Source organism: Solea solea, chromosome 8 (genome assembly GCF_958295425.1).
Source record: "Solea solea chromosome 8, fSolSol10.1, whole genome shotgun sequence".
In the NCBI taxonomy this organism is placed as follows: Eukaryota; Metazoa; Chordata; class Actinopteri; order Pleuronectiformes; family Soleidae; genus Solea; species Solea solea.
This window is the reverse complement of record NC_081141.1, coordinates 27,268,814-27,286,347: the sequence shown is the minus strand read 5'-3', so window position 1 is coordinate 27,286,347 and position 17,534 is coordinate 27,268,814. Positions and strand designations below refer to the sequence as shown.

At 41.2% G+C, this 17,534-nt stretch overlaps 1 protein-coding gene across 1 annotated transcript in view; it reads left to right on the top strand.

Annotated features, from left to right (window-relative positions):
* Positions 1 to 261: 261 nt before the first annotated feature.
* The window catches only part of loxl2b (lysyl oxidase-like 2b), a 36,780-nt gene continuing 19,507 nt past the window's right edge, over positions 262 to 17,534 (top strand). Inside the window, exons 1-3 of the mRNA XM_058636670.1 lie at positions 262 to 407; positions 4,245 to 4,604; positions 5,045 to 5,220. Of these exons, the coding sequence (XP_058492653.1) occupies positions 4,256 to 4,604; positions 5,045 to 5,220 (525 nt within the window). The 5' untranslated portion in view covers positions 262 to 407; positions 4,245 to 4,255. The remainder of the gene's footprint in view (positions 408 to 4,244; positions 4,605 to 5,044; positions 5,221 to 17,534) is intronic.

The following is a 17,534-nucleotide window of genomic DNA, read 5'->3' as shown; positions in this document are numbered from 1 at the left end:
CTTATTTGTACTTTTCTACGTTGTGCGTAGAATTATGTTGAAGCTGTGTAACACTGCAAATGTCCCCATGTGGGAGGAATGAAAGATTATCTTATCTTAAATCCCTTCCTGTGTCTAATTCATAATTCTCCATTAATCAAAAAGTGTCCCAACTTTCAAACAGTCTTTGAAAGCAGCATGACAGCTTCACTTAACTACTGTTCTCCTGTTGTTTTTTAGGGACTGTTTCTTCCACGTCCCGGTGATGTCATGGTGAAAGTGGGCGTCAGGTAGGCGGAACCAGAGCATCAGGTGGGCGGTGCCAGAGCTGAAGAGCCTGGTTCAGATTAACATGAGAGGGAGTGAAAGTTATCGGTGAAGCTGCAGAGAGAGAGAGACGGTCCTGACTGAACTGCAGCAGGAGAACAGTGAGTTATTTCTCTTTCTGTTCTTATTGTTGTAGAAGTGATGAGTGTGTTTTTAAAACTGCATTATCAACTATTTGGATGCTTGATTTGAGTGTTTTTTCACTTTTTTTATATCTTCTTAAATGTGAATATTTTCTGGGTTTCTTTGCTCCATATAACAAAAACAAAAAAAGGGAAAAGTTCATATTTTTTAAAGACCTTTGAGAACATCTTGTGAGAAACTTTTTTTCACAATTTTATGACCCAAACACTGATTCATCGACTATAAAAAATAATGATTATAGTTGCAGCCCTGGTGTTTTTTACTGTGCTGTTGTTTTAATGGTTACATCATGATCGTCTGGTTCGTTAAATCTGTTGTAGGATTAGGATGGTGGAGGGTGTGTGTGTTTTTTTTGGACAATAAATTGTGTGTGCATGATTCACGTTCATGTTATCATTACTCTTCTATGGTAAATTAAGTTAAAGTGTATGCAGTTTGCAACAACCTCAGTTGACAAGAGTGCTGTACAAACAAGTACATTTAAAATGCAGTGAAATAATCTCACTGAACCTAAAGTCAAAGCCAGTGATGAGGCGATTCTGCAGCAGTTTTTCTGGATTACATAAGAGCAGCACACTGAGTCTGAGCATGGCATTGATCTATGAAACTTAACCAGCTGATCATCACAGTTTGCTTTGTGGTTGGTGATGTTGAGGTTTGATCACCTGGTCAAACAAATGTTACACTTTCACGTCAACGAGGATTTGATGGATTCAACAGTAGATTGAGCTTGCATTACTTGGAATTGACTGATTTATAATGCAGAATTTTTGCCATTTTTAATGATCAAGAGGAATAATTGGCAGGTTACTCCTTATTTATGCAATTACACACTTTTTGTTTGTAGAAACTGTTGGATAACCTGTTTTATGTGTTTGTTAAACACATTTATATTGAGTTTATGCATAATTTTTATTTAAAAATACGCAGCGTGGACACAAAATGCGTATTTTTCTCATAAATCCACATCATCCGACCTCGACCTGTTACATTATTAGACAAAATTGGCATTGACCGCAGATATTTATAACAACAACTAATGACTTTTTTCATAGTTGATTAATCTGTTGATTTTTTTGGATTGATTTATTGGTTGTTTGGTCTTTAAAGTGCAGGAAATAGTGTAAAATGTCAACCAGCTTTTACTAAAATGAATTCTAGTGCTCAAAACTTCTTGTCCCCATCCGCCCCTACTCTGCTCTTCTGCTGTATAAACACAAACAAATGCTCCCTCCCTCAGTCAGTTATGATAGTGTTAATAATTGTGGGTTTTTTTTATAGTCGATTAATCTCTCGATCATTTTCTCGATTAATCCAGCACTTGTTTGGTTCGTGAAATTCCAGAAAATGCGGGAAAATGTTGATCATTGTTTACCTGAAAATGTTGAATAATTTTTACAACCCTAAACAACAACAACAAATGACCACAAGTTACACACTCCAGCTTTAAATTCGTAATAGATTAATACATTATTAATTCTTGCACGATTACAGTTATTAAAATAACTTTTCTCGCACTTTGTTTAAGGACATTTTGAATGGAGAAAACAGTTTTCTGTGTCTGTGCAGAGAAGCTGCTGACATTCTTATAACGTGACATTTTGACCTTTTCCGCCAGTGTTCATCCCCTCCAGCAGCAGGTGGGACTTATATACTCTATATGAACTAAATATACATATTTATACATATGTAGGCCACAATATGGCTTCCCAACTCTTTTACAAAGCACAGCTGAGCCAGGATTTAAATTTAATTTGAAAAATAATTGTTGTTGTTTTTACCACAAAAACATGTGTTGGTGTTCCTGTAGGCAACAGATGTTTCCGGTTTCAGGGTTTGGACTTTAGAGGCGCACAAATGAGGGGTGAAGATGGGGTCAGAACATCCTGAATGTGCCGTTCTGATTGATTAATTGTTGAAGTAGCTCCAGCTTCATCTTTTCTTACCAAGAAATTACAAAGAATTTGGTTTGCTCTCATCCTCCACCTTGCAGTAGTTGATCCTCTCTGATCTACACAACCTCAGCTGAACCTCAGTGTTTTCCTCGTGACAACACATGGACACCAACACACACACACACAGTGTTCACAGTCCCAGAGGCCGAGGGGCTTCACCACTGTAACGTTTCAAGCTTGTGCAACCAGTGCCACGTTACAACGAGGGGAAGTGGAAACGCTGCAGCTGAACGACTGTCGCCTGCCAGATGTTTTTCACACAAAAGCAGAGAGATTTGAGGTTTTTAATCACTCGACTGCTTGCAGAAACACAGCTGTGTGTTTTTGAAGAGCCAGTGCGTGCGTTCAGTTGTGTGCATACTTTAAAGTCGAGGCTCCTGCCGGGTGTTTTTTCTCTCTGTAGAGGTTTGAAGGAGCAGCAGCACAGACATACACATCAGTGTCTTTCTGTGGGACGTTGTTGTTATGTCACACTGTTAGTGTCTGTTTCTCTATGATGATCAGAGGATAAGTCACAGTGACCAGTGACGTGACTGTTGTATATCGCAGTCTCAAATTAAAGCTGCAGTGTGTAACCTGCTGGTTGTTGTTGATGTTGATGTTATTATCCGTGAACACAAATGATGTGACATTATTTGTTTGCTGCGTCCTTCATCTGAGAACAGGCTCTTTCAAGCTAAACTATCAGCCCTGACTGAGGGAGCGTTTGTGTGCATACAGCAGCAGAGTAGAGGTGGGCGGGGACAAGTGGCATTTACCCCCATGAACTGCTGAACGACTGGGTTTCTTTAAGCAAGAGAAAGAGAAACTTTTCACGGATGCTTTGAAACCTGTTTGTCATCGTCTCACTTTACTAGCGCCATGTGGGTGTTTGCCTCATCTGACATAAAATCACTTTCTGTGTGCAGCGCGGTAATGTCGCCTGGTAACACCAGATAGACGACAATAGACAACTAATTATGTTGAAGTTGAGTTAAAACTGTGGCTTTAAACTGGACAAATACTGTACAATTTTAGAAATTGTGTTTAATTTTCATATCACACTGCACAAGTAAAGATGATGTAAAGCCAAACCTAACAAGTAATTAGCTCACACTATGCCCCTGCAGGCTGTCTTGGCTTTTGACAATTGTCAATCAAGAGTTGTTTGAAAGTCATAAAGGTTAAAGACTTGTGGATTTCTTTCCTTTTTTAAGATATATTTTGGGCTGTTTGCCTTTAATTGGATAGGATAGAGTAGCGTGATGGGGGGAAGACACGCATCAAAGGACCAGGGGTAGAATCAAACCAGGGTTGCTACAACTCTACCAACTGAGCCATTCTGCGCTCCGACTTATAGGTGAATGTCATTTAAAGAAGTTTCCTCAATTCTGAAGGCTTCAATTTCTACCGATTCAATGACTCTTGGAGAATGCTCACAAAGATTTTGGACGAAGCAACTCCTCCATTTTTCCTTTCACGCCAACCTGTCTAGGCAGATGGCCGCATATTTTTGAGTCTGGTTCTGTCAGAGATTTCTTACTCTCTGATGATGCCTAGTGTTTGCTCATTGTGTGAACTGTTGGATTTCTCTTCTCTCAATAATACTGTAAAGGTTTTAGCTTTACTATGTACAGTGCCTTGAGATGCCTTGAGGCGCTATACAAGTAAATCTAAAATGTAATAGGTCGATCAAAATCAGGTCAAAAACCTGGATGTAAACCTGGATGTAAACCTGTGTGCCCGGCGTACGGGTTCCCTTTCATTCTTGTTCTCACATTGGACGTAACGTTGCGATCAACCATCTGAAGCTCCCACCAAATATTCTTCATGATCGCGCTGTCTCCATTTTTTCAACAGAGCCAACCAAAATGCAGGCCTCCCACCACCTGCCCCACTGCGCCGTCCTTCTCCTAGTGCTGCTCAAGTTGACCCAGGCCCAGTATGAGCACCTGGGTTACCCGCTGGGCTACCCAGAGCCAGAGCAGGAGCAGTACACTGCCCCAGAGCTGTCGCCGGACACACCCAGGATCCAGCTCCGACTGTCCGGAGATAAGAGGAAGCACAACGAGGGCCGCGTGGAAGTTTTCTACAACGGCGCGTGGGGAACCGTGTGTGACGACGACTTCAGCACGCACGCCGCTCAGGTGGTGTGTCGCGAGCTGGGCTACGTGGAGGCCGTCTCATGGTCGCCATCCTCCAAATATGGGAAAGGAGAAGGTGAGTAAAGTAAAGCAATGTATTATTCCCTCTTAATTATGTACACAGTACTCTTTAATCTCTTGTGTGTCAGAATGAATGGCTTCTAATGGTGAGATGGAAGATTGTAACAAATGTAGGATTTCTTTACTAACACCCACCTTTCTCAAGCGTGTTTACATGCCTCACTGCACTGACTTAAATGCCACATGATTGGCAGTTGAACTGGTGTACCTAATTAAGTGGCAATTGAATGTATCTGGGTTTTTACACCATGGAACCCCTGCACATGATCTCTTAATTCACGACTGATTTGTCATATTATGAAAAAAGGACTCATTGAAATCATTGATTTTCCAATTCAAGCTGCTTTTTTTCCATCACTTAAGAGAAAAATCTTCCCCTCATGGAATCACTAAATAATCTCTCTGTTTTTAAACATTTAAAATTCTCTGTGTTAGGACCCATCTGGTTCGACAATCTCCACTGCACCGGCAAAGAGAGGACCTTGGCGCTGTGTCCGTCAAACGGGATCGGTATATCCGACTGCAAGCACACCGAAGATGTAGGCGTGGTCTGCAGCGACAAGAGGATACCGGGGTTTAAATTTGTCAACACTCTGCCCAACCATGTCGAGGTAAACCTGCTCGCTGTTTCCTAAAAGCTTTGTCTGTCCGTCAGTGTGATAGCAGGACTGCTCAAACACTACTCTACTGGTTTTCATCAAGTTTTGTAGAGGGCCGCATTATGACCTATGGAAGAAATTGGATATACTACCCATAATTTAGTGTGCAACTGTAAAGCAAGGTCCTTTTTTTGATACAGAAGCCCGCTAAGCAAACATAGGACATACTTTCTGATATGTCAAGGCCTCTGTAGTCCTCCTAGTAAACAGTTCAGTTCAGTACAGTATGTATTTTTTGTGCTTCCATTAGGAATAGTACCAAAATAACCCAACTGTTCCAATCTTTGGTACCCTTCCCTTGGCGAACCAGAGTAAAATGGTATATGAGTATGGTCAGGGTAGCTCCACCCATGACAGTCAGAACATTGGGTGACAGAAAAACATGTCACTGCCTTGCGATCGGTGTAAATATCCCATGGAAGTCGAGGCAAATGTGTTGTTGTCTGTTGTGTCGCCTTCGATGTTGCCGTTCATGGCTGTCGTCAAGCTACGTGGTCGTCGGGCACAGCCCACACCCCGGCTCCCAAGTAAAGGTACTGTTCTCAGTCAAAATGCAAGCCTTACCCAGGGCTTTCCCATTCCAAACCGCACCATACCGCACCGTACTGTACCGTACCATGATGGAAACACAGTGTCACTACTCCCTACGCATTGCACCGTTAAAGAGATGCATGTGTAAAAGTACCTTTGATATCTTTCAAGAAGATGTTTTACTCGTGAGCCAATCAGCAGGTTTCTTGTGTAATTCTTCTCAACATTGAGATTCCCAAGCAAAGGAAAATATGTGCGTTAATGTGTACATTTAGTGAGATAATAATAATAATAACAGACTCTCATCATAACAGTTATAACAGCCCCCTTATAAATTCCTCTTTCCTGCTTGTAAAGCTCCTCTACCGTCACAAACACCACCATCATCATCATCATCATACTGTTGCCTTCAAAGGATTACAACTGCTCATAGTTTCCCTTTTAGATAATAAATCTCTCCTGGTATTTGTCTGGAAACTGCTGTGTATACACTTAAAGTCACTAAGCCAATCCCCACTCTGTTTTTCAATCGCATCCCTCCTGTGTAAATAGCCGGCAGTGAAAGTGTGTAAGCGAGAGTGTAGTTTAACTGGTAATTATTAGGTGTTGCACTCGTAACTGTCGGACTTGTCAGCAGCTGATGGACCTTTAAGAGCAGAATGTTATCTTTCTGCTCACTGGGCAGGCCTCACAGATCCACATTCCAACATGATGAGGGAACCGTGCACCCCTACTAACTCTCCACTGCTGTCTCTCTCTCTGATCTGGTCCAATCCTTTGAATGGAAGTCTATGGGAAAATTAGCCGACTTGTCACTTGATTTATAACGTCAGAAAACATTTTCCTGAGGAGTTAATGGCCTCAATCCCTCGTTTCAGATGTTCTTCAGAAGAACATGATGTCAGTTCTGTAAATCATGTTTCCAATAGACGACAGACGATAAATCATGGCACATATGATTGGACACAATCATATGTGTTTATGAAATGGACGTCGCTAATTTGGACATTTGGAGTCTCTAACCTGAAGCAGAGAAGGAGGAAACAGCAGAGGTCTGCAAACCTCACTTCTCACATTTCCCTTACTTTGTAGAGCAGTGCTTTTTCCACATATGCAGTCATTTTCCCTCGGCACATGTAATCGTTGTAATTGATGTGTGAGGCCGGTGGAAGGTCAACCTCAACGCTACATTACGGGAGCGGACTCATTTAGCTGACTTCCTGCATAAGAGGGCTACAAACACTAAAGGTAAAGATTAGGATTCTCCAGAGCCGAGCAGCACGTCTGGAGAAGTCTAGACGTCTGCAGTCAAGCTGGGATAGAGGCTGAAAAATCAACACACTCAGCTTTTCCATCCACTAAAAGAAGCTGATGTCGTTATCATCTGGAAGTGGTAATCTGGTGACTCACCCGGGCACATTTGAGTGTGCAATGGCAGCCATGACGACATGTTCGTGGGGGATTTTGTGGCATAGGATGATTAGTAGGTTCTCTAAATGTTTGCAGTCTGCACGTAGTGGCACCACTGCGCTCTCAGGTGATGGTAACCACAGTCCAGCGGCCACAGAGGAAATACCCAGAGAGTGAGCTCAGAGGGAGGTGAAACGTGAAGCCTCACACGGACGTGTCACTGACCTTTGACATAAGCACTTTGGCTCCTCTTTACGTGCCCTTTGTCGTTTTCACATTGTTGATAGAATGTGTTAGATTTTGAGCATTTCTAACTTGGTGCAGTGGATTTACTCTCAGAAAAGACTTCAGTGTTTTTGTGCTAAAATTAGCAGGTAAACACAGTATCTTTAGTAAACCCAGTAATCCAGGTAGGAATCCAAGCAGTGAGTGACTGATTTAAAACACTTATATCTTTAAATACAATTAAGTAAGATTAAAAAACTAAGAAGCTGTGTCCCTAGTTGTAACAGGTAATGTTTGCTCCAAATATTGATAGCTACTGGCTATGCTAGCAACCAGAAGATGATTGGGTGTCATAGCTTTGTGCCAGAAAATGAAAGGAATTTGCATTACTGCCAAAAATTTAGAAGAAGAACATTTCTACCCCATTCCAACTGGCGTTTTTGACCTAAAATGTCATTTGAATCATTCTCTATGAAGCACATTTGTTTCCATCCATTAGCATAGACATAAACACAAAAGACACAAAAACTTCTGTGTCGCAAGCCTCTTTTATGCTAAATTTAGCAGGAATACCCAGATTTAGTGATTTTTAAGGCAATAATCACATTAAATAAGAAAGACAAGTATAAGTCTGTCCAAAGTTGTAAAAAGTAATGTTTACTGCAAATATTCATGGCTAATGGCTATGCTAACAGCCCGAAGATAAATGGGCATCATAATGTTGTGCCAGAAATTACATTAATTGTGTCATTGTCAAAAAATAAACAAGTGGAAGGAAAATTATATTCCATTCTCACTGGTCTGAAAAAAACTGTTTGTTGAAATGAGAGTAATTGGTATTAACTCAGCAAGCATTCATTTCCAGCTGCTAGGTGTCGTGGCAAAATTAAGGTCTTAAATAAAGTTGGATATTATAGCATTAGCCTTATGTTTTAGCATTAGCCTAGCCATTAACCATGAATGTTTGTGGTGAAGCTTACCTCATTTTACCTGGATTCATGCAGGTCCTGTCTTTTTTATTTTAACCACTTTGTGAAGCCAAAAGCAAGTTTACACTGTTGTGGAAAATAAAGATTATGATTAATCATTTGACCTGGGAGTGAATGCAGATTCAACATATTTCCACTGGTTAAAAAACCCAAAAACAAAGCAGGTTTTATCCAGTTTTTTTTTTTTACCAGTGGTAATGTGGTATTGTTGACGAAAAAAGAAGAGGTGTTACATTTTGAGTGTTTCTAACTTGGTACATTGAATTTGTTCTAGTGTGGTCAGGAAAGTTCTTGGGTTTGCACGGTTTCCAGTGACTTCTGTGTCTCAGGAAGCTGCTGGACGATACAAACAATGTAGGTTGACACCCAGTGTTCATCTCTGTGTCTGTGGAATAAATAACATGGCGGCGTCTCGCCAGTGTTTATTTATGCCATATTTTCCTGCAGTGTTTTGAGGAAAATCGTCTCCCTCGCATCAGCATTTTCAGCCTGTGCAGGAGTGAATTTTTCTCAGGGTGGACCTGCGAGCACACGTACATGCATGACATTCCATTTCCAACCATTTTTAACATTCTGGGGTTTATGAAATGTGATTTTTGGCCGTCACTGTTTCCACAATGGTCCAACAGGCTGCTGCGTTTATCCAAGCTACATGAACAGTGACTCAGTCAGGCCCCACCTGATTTATTCAAGCGGGCACAGAATCAGCAGTCAGAAACACGTGAGGAAAGAGAGTTGAGGAATTATTCTTAGCCACTTCACTTGCACATTAAATAAGAAAGACAAGTATAAGTCTGTCCAAAGTTGTAAAAAGTAATGTTTACTGCAAATATTCATGGCTAATGGCTATGCTAACAGCCCGAAGATAAATGGGCATCATAATGTTGTGCCAGAAATTACATTAATTGTGTCATTGTCAAAAAATAAACAAGTGGAAGGAAAATTATATTCCATTCTCACTGGTCTGAAAAAAACTGTTTGTTGAAATGAGAGTAATTGGTATTAACTCAGCAAGCATTCATTTCCAGCTGCTAGGTGTCGTGGCAAAATTAAGGTCTTAAATAAAGTTGGATATTATAGCATTAGCCTTATGTTTTAGCATTAGCCTAGCCATTAACCATGAATGTTTGTGGTGAAGCTTACCTCATTTTACCTGGATTCATGCAGGTCCTGTCTTTTTTATTTTAACCACTTTGTGAAGCCAAAAGCAAGTTTACACTGTTGTGGAAAATAAAGATTATGATTAATCATTTGACCTGGGAGTGAATGCAGATTCAACATATTTCCACTGGTTAAAAAACCCAAAAACAAAGCAGGTTTTATCCAGTTTTTTTTTTTTACCAGTGGTAATGTGGTATTGTTGACGAAAAAAGAAGAGGTGTTACATTTTGAGTGTTTCTAACTTGGTACATTGAATTTGTTCTAGTGTGGTCAGGAAAGTTCTTGGGTTTGCACGGTTTCCAGTGACTTCTGTGTCTCAGGAAGCTGCTGGACGATACAAACAATGTAGGTTGACACCCAGTGTTCATCTCTGTGTCTGTGGAATAAATAACATGGCGGCGTCTCGCCAGTGTTTATTTATGCCATATTTTCCTGCAGTGTTTTGAGGAAAATCGTCTCCCTCGCATCAGCATTTTCAGCCTGTGCAGGAGTGAATTTTTCTCAGGGTGGACCTGCGAGCACACGTACATGCATGACATTCCATTTCCAACCATTTTTAACATTCTGGGGTTTATGAAATGTGATTTTTGGCCGTCACTGTTTCCACAATGGTCCAACAGGCTGCTGCGTTTATCCAAGCTACATGAACAGTGACTCAGTCAGGCCCCACCTGATTTATTCAAGCGGGCACAGAATCAGCAGTCAGAAACACGTGAGGAAAGAGAGTTGAGGAATTATTCTTAGCCACTTCACTTCAGCGAGTCAGTTCTCTCCATTTCTTCCGGTCTTTGTTGTCCTCGGGCTTTAGATTCAGTAACTTCATATAGTTTCTTACGCCTTCTTTCTTGCCAAGTCTTCTTCGGTTTGACGTATACGCCCGAAAATCTATATTTTTAGCAAAAAAAAATTCAGTAATTTGATAATAATCGAGTGATACATGCAACTTACATTGAGCTAGTAAAGCGAGACAACTGTAAATAGGTTGGATTTTGAATCAAAACACAAGGAAACATCCACAAAATACTTTTAACTGTCCTGCTGCCATGCATGATGTCAGGCAAATATATTTTCATCTAATTTGATGATCAAACACATTTTCCAGACAAACCTTTCCAACTTTACCACGTTCCAGCCTCCAAATTAAGACAATATGACATTTTTCTAACTCGTTTCAACCAGACTAAACAGCTTAGAGCTTAGAGTAGCCACGTCCCATTCTGCCTGCTCTCCTGTCCTGACAGATCTTCTGTGAAAGTTATGTCAGAACAGGAACGTTGGGGGGGGGGGGCCGGGGGGCCTTATCTAATTCTCCTTATCTAATTCTCATGCAGCTTTTCTTCTCTGCTCTCTCCTTCTCCCTCACAAGTAATTATATCACAAGCAGCTGCACCACATGGAGTCTACAACTGCTATTTTCCACTTTTTAGTCATTTTTTTCTCTCTGAGGCCTTAAGGTCAACTCTTCACCATTTTTGTTTCACTATAAATCTCCTGTGAGCCATAAATTACAGCCTTTATACGCTTTGTACAGTGGCTCCCCTTTGTGTCACAATCTTAAAATGGTTCTGAACTATTTAATTGTTATTTTTTTTCCAAGTGCCTGGTAGATGTTTGTGTAGTGAGGTAAAAGCTGTCACCAAAAAGGCGTCACATTCCCACAGCGCAGTGTTAACGGATGTTTATCCTCTTGAGATTCTAAAATTAAGCGCTACGTGTGACTTAAGTGTGAAGGTATGATCTCTGGGCTCATACAGATGAGAAGATATGTTTTTGATTGTTACGACTGTTGTTTCTTTTAGTTGTGTGCAAAACAGATTTGTCTGCTGCGGCCTCTTCTCAATGATGTGAAAGATGTTAGGCTTAAAGGTCCAGTGTGAAACATTTAGGAGGATTTAGGTGCTTTAGGAATGTGGTTAACGTTCCGCATTTCCAACCCATCGCTGCAGCTCGCAATGCTTTTGCTGTTTTTCCATCATATAGTTCTAGCCCTGCTGTTTTGGTTTTTTTGCTTTTCCATTAGTGATAGTACCTGGTACCTGGTGCTTATTTAGTACCTGCTCTAGCAAGGTTCCAAGCGAGCTGAGCCGATACTAAAATCGTCCACTGATTGGTCAGAGAGTGTCGTCCCTGGAAGAGTCATGAGAATATTCTGATTCTAATGATTCAGTTACACAGAAAACAACTGCTTTGGCCGTCACTAGTTTGTGTGTTTGTGTCACATATAAAATGACCCCGCCCACATTGACGAATTACTATTAAATAATGGAAAAACGCCGTGCCTGATACCAAACCAAGTAGAGCCAAGTCTACTGTATAATGGAAAAGCAACTTGGGTGTCAAAGCTGCGTTTATGGGTGGGTGGAACAACAGATGACAGAAATAGAGTTTGCAAACTACCAGTGAAATTTTAAGTTGTAAAAATAACCTGGCTGGACCATTGTTTTCATTGCAGCCACTGTTTCAGCATAACATGTTTTCTTAGTCTGTAATGACATATCATGATTTTCCAAATTAAAGCTATAATACATTACACTTTGGAGTTAAAGTGTCTAAAAACGACTAGACTAATTTGTTGAGTCGTCTACTTACATCAGCCACGTGTTCCCAACATCTATAGAAATCTGTTTTATTTCTGACGCTCTTTAATGACATCATACTTCTAGGGCAAACCACCTTAAATTGAGTTTATAGAATTCAACTCTCTGTGATGCCGCACTGCTTCCCAGTGTCATCAATCTAGGTCTTTTTTTATTGTTTTGATTGAGAGACCCCTAGTGGTCTACAATAAATGCTTCCCTGATATGTAGCTATAGTCTACGCTAGCTCCAGCTAATCTGAGACCAGGGCAGTAGCTAGTCCTAGATGCTAATGTATGCTAATTGGAGTTTGCTAACACACTAAATTAAAAAGTCAGAATACTACATTTGAAAGGACAACGACGGTGCTTGTTTTAATGCACTGCTGGCTCTTTCTTTTTAGCATCTCATACAGTGTTTTCATAATAAGTGTGTGGGTTTTTTGTTGGGACTCCAGGTTTGGATTTCATCGTGACTGTAAAAACCACTGCGATACAATACATACTCTACGAAGAAGAAAACACGAGAGCTCTGTTGATTCATCTCCAAGTGTTTGGCACAAACAGCTGTTGTGTATTTGGACAGCGTGTCACGCCGCAGACTTTACTGTCGACACGTGACGATGCTTTGACTTTGAAATTTTGGAGGAGAGCCGCCGTGTCGTAACGTCGCTTCAGCTTTGATTATCAAATGAAAGCGGTTCAGTTCCATCCAATCGTTTAATCTTCATCTTCATCGGTCACACATCAGTCCAGGACTCTGTGAAACATCTGTCTCCACTTTGTTCTCACAAAAGACTGTGTTTAATGAACTCTTAAAGACGGAAATGCACACTGCGATGAAGCGTTCTCTGCGTTCCTCTGTGCAAAAACACGTCGACTCTGGATAAACACACTGATTTATTAAGATATTGTTGTCCCAGGTTTGTATGGGGACTTGTACAAATGTTGTGGCTGAAAATTGTCTGCAGGTCTCTGCAACTGAGTTGCAACTCAATAGCTCACGGTAAGTGAACCCAGTGGGTTATTTAACTGCAGATGTGAGGTGATTTCTGCTGGCAGAGACTGGTTCAAGACTTCGATTGGAACCATATGTTTCTAAAGCTCTGTGTGCATAGTTTTTGCTTTTGCCTTAGAGGATTACAGTAAAGTTACGGAGGAAAAATGCAGGGAGTGCAGGGAAACAAGGTGACTGATCTGTTGTTTGTATCTAAAGTGACTCATAGCAGCGGGAAAGAAATGACCAGGAGTTAACTAATGATTTTTTTGAGCCATTTGCTTCATTCAGTATAGCTTAAGGGTCGTCCTGACTCATAAGATATGATTATTGATACATTGGTGGTGCTGATCACTGGAAAGAGGTTTACACAGCAAGACGTCAAGACCTCATTCAGAACTGGTATTAACGTCTGTCCTCGATGATCCAATCACATGTGGTTAAGTATTCATTTTTCATGCACCGTAGACCGTAAAAATTGACTGATTCCTCTGGTTTCCTCTCTGAAGCCAACCCAGAAGTAATAATACATTCAGTAGCCATTATGATGTAAATAATGTTACAGTTTTAGGGGAAAATAGTTGATAAATTACCACACATTTGAGTGTGACAGCTGGTATCGTCAGACTTAACATTCATGTGTTTTGAGGACAGTGCACATGGGGGGGATGAATCGGTTCCATTTTTCTTCCCAACTGCAGCACGTTGTTGATATCTTTTCCAGACTTGCAGACCCCAGCTTTAATGTAATTAGTTTAAAGGAATGTTCAGTAAATGGTGCAGGTTATTGCTTAAACATGTATCATTTGTCTTGTCTTGGAAACATAACCAGTAATCCTGCTACAAATCTGTGTAGGTTAGTCAAAGTTTGACTGATTCACTGTGTTTGTACTCTTTAATCAGATTTAATTCACTGTGTTAAAAGCGTCAGATGTTGAGTAGCGTCCCCAGCTTTGATGTGATTCACGGCTCCATTCCCTTATTGCTGTAGTTGTCTTTATATTTACGTCCTGCGGTCCTTAGACAAGCTGGCATTAAATCACCGCCGTACATCCCTGCGACAGTCATAAGTCATGTCAGCATGTTTTTGTCAACAATGTCTGAATGCTGAACCGCACTCATGTCCCACTTCAGGGGAAAGGAAATGCATCTGGTTCCAATCAGATGATCCCCGAACTGCCATCTTCTCATCACGGCTGTGTCGGTTTGGTCTTTTGGCCCTTTACGGATAAAGATGATGTCATTGTGAGCAGTGACTGTCACAGTGAAGTTTGTGACTTGTGCCTATACAGTATTTGAAGCTCGATGACAAGCATTGGCTGTAGAATTATCAAAATATAACGTGCACTTTCCATATCTGGCAGTTATTGAACCGTTTAGGAATTACGGTACTGAGAAGCTGATGTCACAAACGTGTGACGCGCTGGTGAGTCTGTGATTGGACGGTCGATGTGGGTACAAAGCTCTATTTATCTGCTTCCTGGTGTCCATCCATCTGTCTTCTACCGCTTTATCCTCCACATGAGGGTTGTGGGGGGTTACTATGCCAATCTCAACTCACATAGGGCGAAAGACTTTACACCCTGGAATTACACCCTGGACAGATCACCATTCCATAGTTTGGCAACTATGACAGGATGGTAACAGAAGGGTTAATCAATATGAAATAGTAAACGCAAGTTAAATAGTTAAAGCAAGCATGTATAAGACAAAAATGCATAAAACAGAAATATGCAAAATGGCTTCAACATCAGCTTCCAAAAAGTTATACTGTCCCTTTAACGTACACTCATTGTGGCTAAATTGTTAGTTTCCATTTCTTTCTTGGAAAGTATGGTTTGCTGTTTGAACTTGTGGCCTCCTGCCTACACACGAGGAAGTTCTGGATTGAGAGTTTATGGACAAAGACGACATGAGCAGAGAACCGTTGCGTTCCAAGTGCAGAAAAACTGTGGTTTGAAACAATGAAGCAGCTATTGAGAGAAGAAAAACACACAGCGAGGCCTCGGTGTAACCTCTGTGAATCAGAGCTGAGTTACAGCAGATTGAGGCCCCATCACCTCTGCTAGACTCATCCCACTAATAGTTTTTCCATCTGTGCTGTTAGAAAAGCTGAGACTCCTGCAGGGAACCTTCAGTCCTCCCCTTTCACACTGTGCCAAAACAGGGCACTTCAGTCAGAAATGTCTTTTTTTTCCCCTGCAAATAGAAACGTGAGCGAAACATGGGTGCAGAAGTCACAAGGACGAGGAAAGGTTGGCACATGGCACATGAGCCAACCTTGGAACAAGTTGGGTCTCTCATTCACTGACCTTGAAGCACATTCAAAAATGAGGTGTGCTTGTTTATTTTCAGGGCAGCTCAGCGATGCAGTGGTTGGCACTAATGAGAGTTTTCCTTGGGTACGCTAAACTTCCTCCCACAGTCCAAAGACATGCAGATTAGGGTTAGGTTAAAGATGGAGGTAGGCAACATATTTATTAACAGTCATGATCAGCATCGTGTAAATCTGATCTGAGGGAGCGAACTAGACTTGATTACTTCTTCTAGACTTCCAGCCTTGGGAAAATACTGGCTTGTTCCACGAGACTTTGACCTCTTACAGAACTCCGGTAGCGGACATCATACTATCCCATTAGGCAACATTTGGAACCAAAACAATGCAATTTTCTTTGCTGTCGAAATCCATCAACGTATATATATCCTGCCCTTGGATGCTAAAAAAGTTAAGGACAAGCTAAGAAAAAGCATTTTATACATCCATCCACCGCTTATCCAAGATCAATTTGCTGGGGTAGTCGCTCTTGCAGGGTCTCCCAGAATTCCCTTTCCCTGGCCACATCATCCAAGTCTAACTGTGGGATCCTCAGGCGCTCCCAGGCCGTCAAAGGATATAACATCTCCACCTAGTCCTTGGTCTGCCCCTAGGTCTTCTCCTGGAGACATCCTTACCATGTGCCCAAACCACACCAACTGCCTCCTTTCCACCAGCCGGTAAACTTCCAGTCAATTGTTGCTAAGCGGAAACTTGAACTTCTTAAGTTAGCATTCACAATAAAAACCTTTGATATAGATCACAATTGTTTACATTGTCTTAACGCTGAAGGATTCAAGATGGCATAAACCACATTCTGGACGAAGACACTGGACCACCAGCATTGTGAGGGAACCTCCTCTATAATTCGTAGCTAAATTCTCTCGGTACCTTCTGCAGAAACCAACTGCAGAACATCTCTGCATCTTACTGGAAATAGTAATTAATTAATTAATTATTGAAAACCAGGAAGTGTCCTGTCATATAGTCCATTTAACACCAATTCTAGTTAGGAAAACAAAATGTTACTCTCTTAGTTGTATTTTAACCACCAATAGAGTCAAATTTGACATTATTCCAGAGTGGTTTTGCGTACCGATCAAAACTCATGTTAAGTTTACTCTTTTATTCTAAATTTAATTGTAAAGTGCCTCCAATGTTAACAGTGGGGACAAATCTGGGCGTATCCCCAACAAGTCACTCAATATCAGCAGGAATTGTCCCGATGACTTGACAAAAGGATAGGTATTAACAAATCTGGGGTGATGGTGTTGGTGCATTTTGTGTTTTCTCTGTATATCTGGCATTAAATCTTGGATATTTTAGCAAAGACTTGTTGCGGACACTAAATCTTTGCCTTGTTGTCCTGTTTGGTTTAATGTTAGTTCTGTATTTACTTGCTCATGGACTCCTGAGGTTTGGCTCCAGCTTGCCGTTTTTGCACGTCTGTGCCACCGAGTCATGCTCTGTACTGTATATCCAGTAAACCCAGACAAGGTCACCATCCCCGGGTTTTCCACTCATTATCATGTTCCATGATTTCAGCCTGTATCCAGTTTTACTGTGTGTGTGTGTGTGTGTGCAGCCCAGACCGACCGGTATGATTAATGTGGTGATCTCTGGGAGAAAATAGCAGAGGTTAGACAGACTTGAGGACATGAGGTCTTCACTCTGGTAGCATCTGCTATTCCCTGCAGGCAAATGCCAATTTAGGAATCCCTGCTTTCTCATTATTTGCTGTCTTGGCTGTATATGAGAGGAGCGTGTACCAGCCAAAGCATCGTACCGTGCCACCCTCTGAGCAAAGACACAGCTGCCTCCCCTCAGCCTTCACTGTCACGTAGTACAAAAATGTGTGTGTCCTACAAGTGCAGGAGCAAAAAAAAAAGAAAGGTTTTTCTTTCTGTATTTTGGTCTGAGTGTAATCTCACTTTAAACTCCTCTATAAACATGATTTGAACACATTACATACACTTACAGTAGATATAGAAACCCTTAGGTCATGTGTAAGAGGCAGAAGCAGGAACTGACTAAAAAGGAATGAAAAATGGAATGAAAAACGGC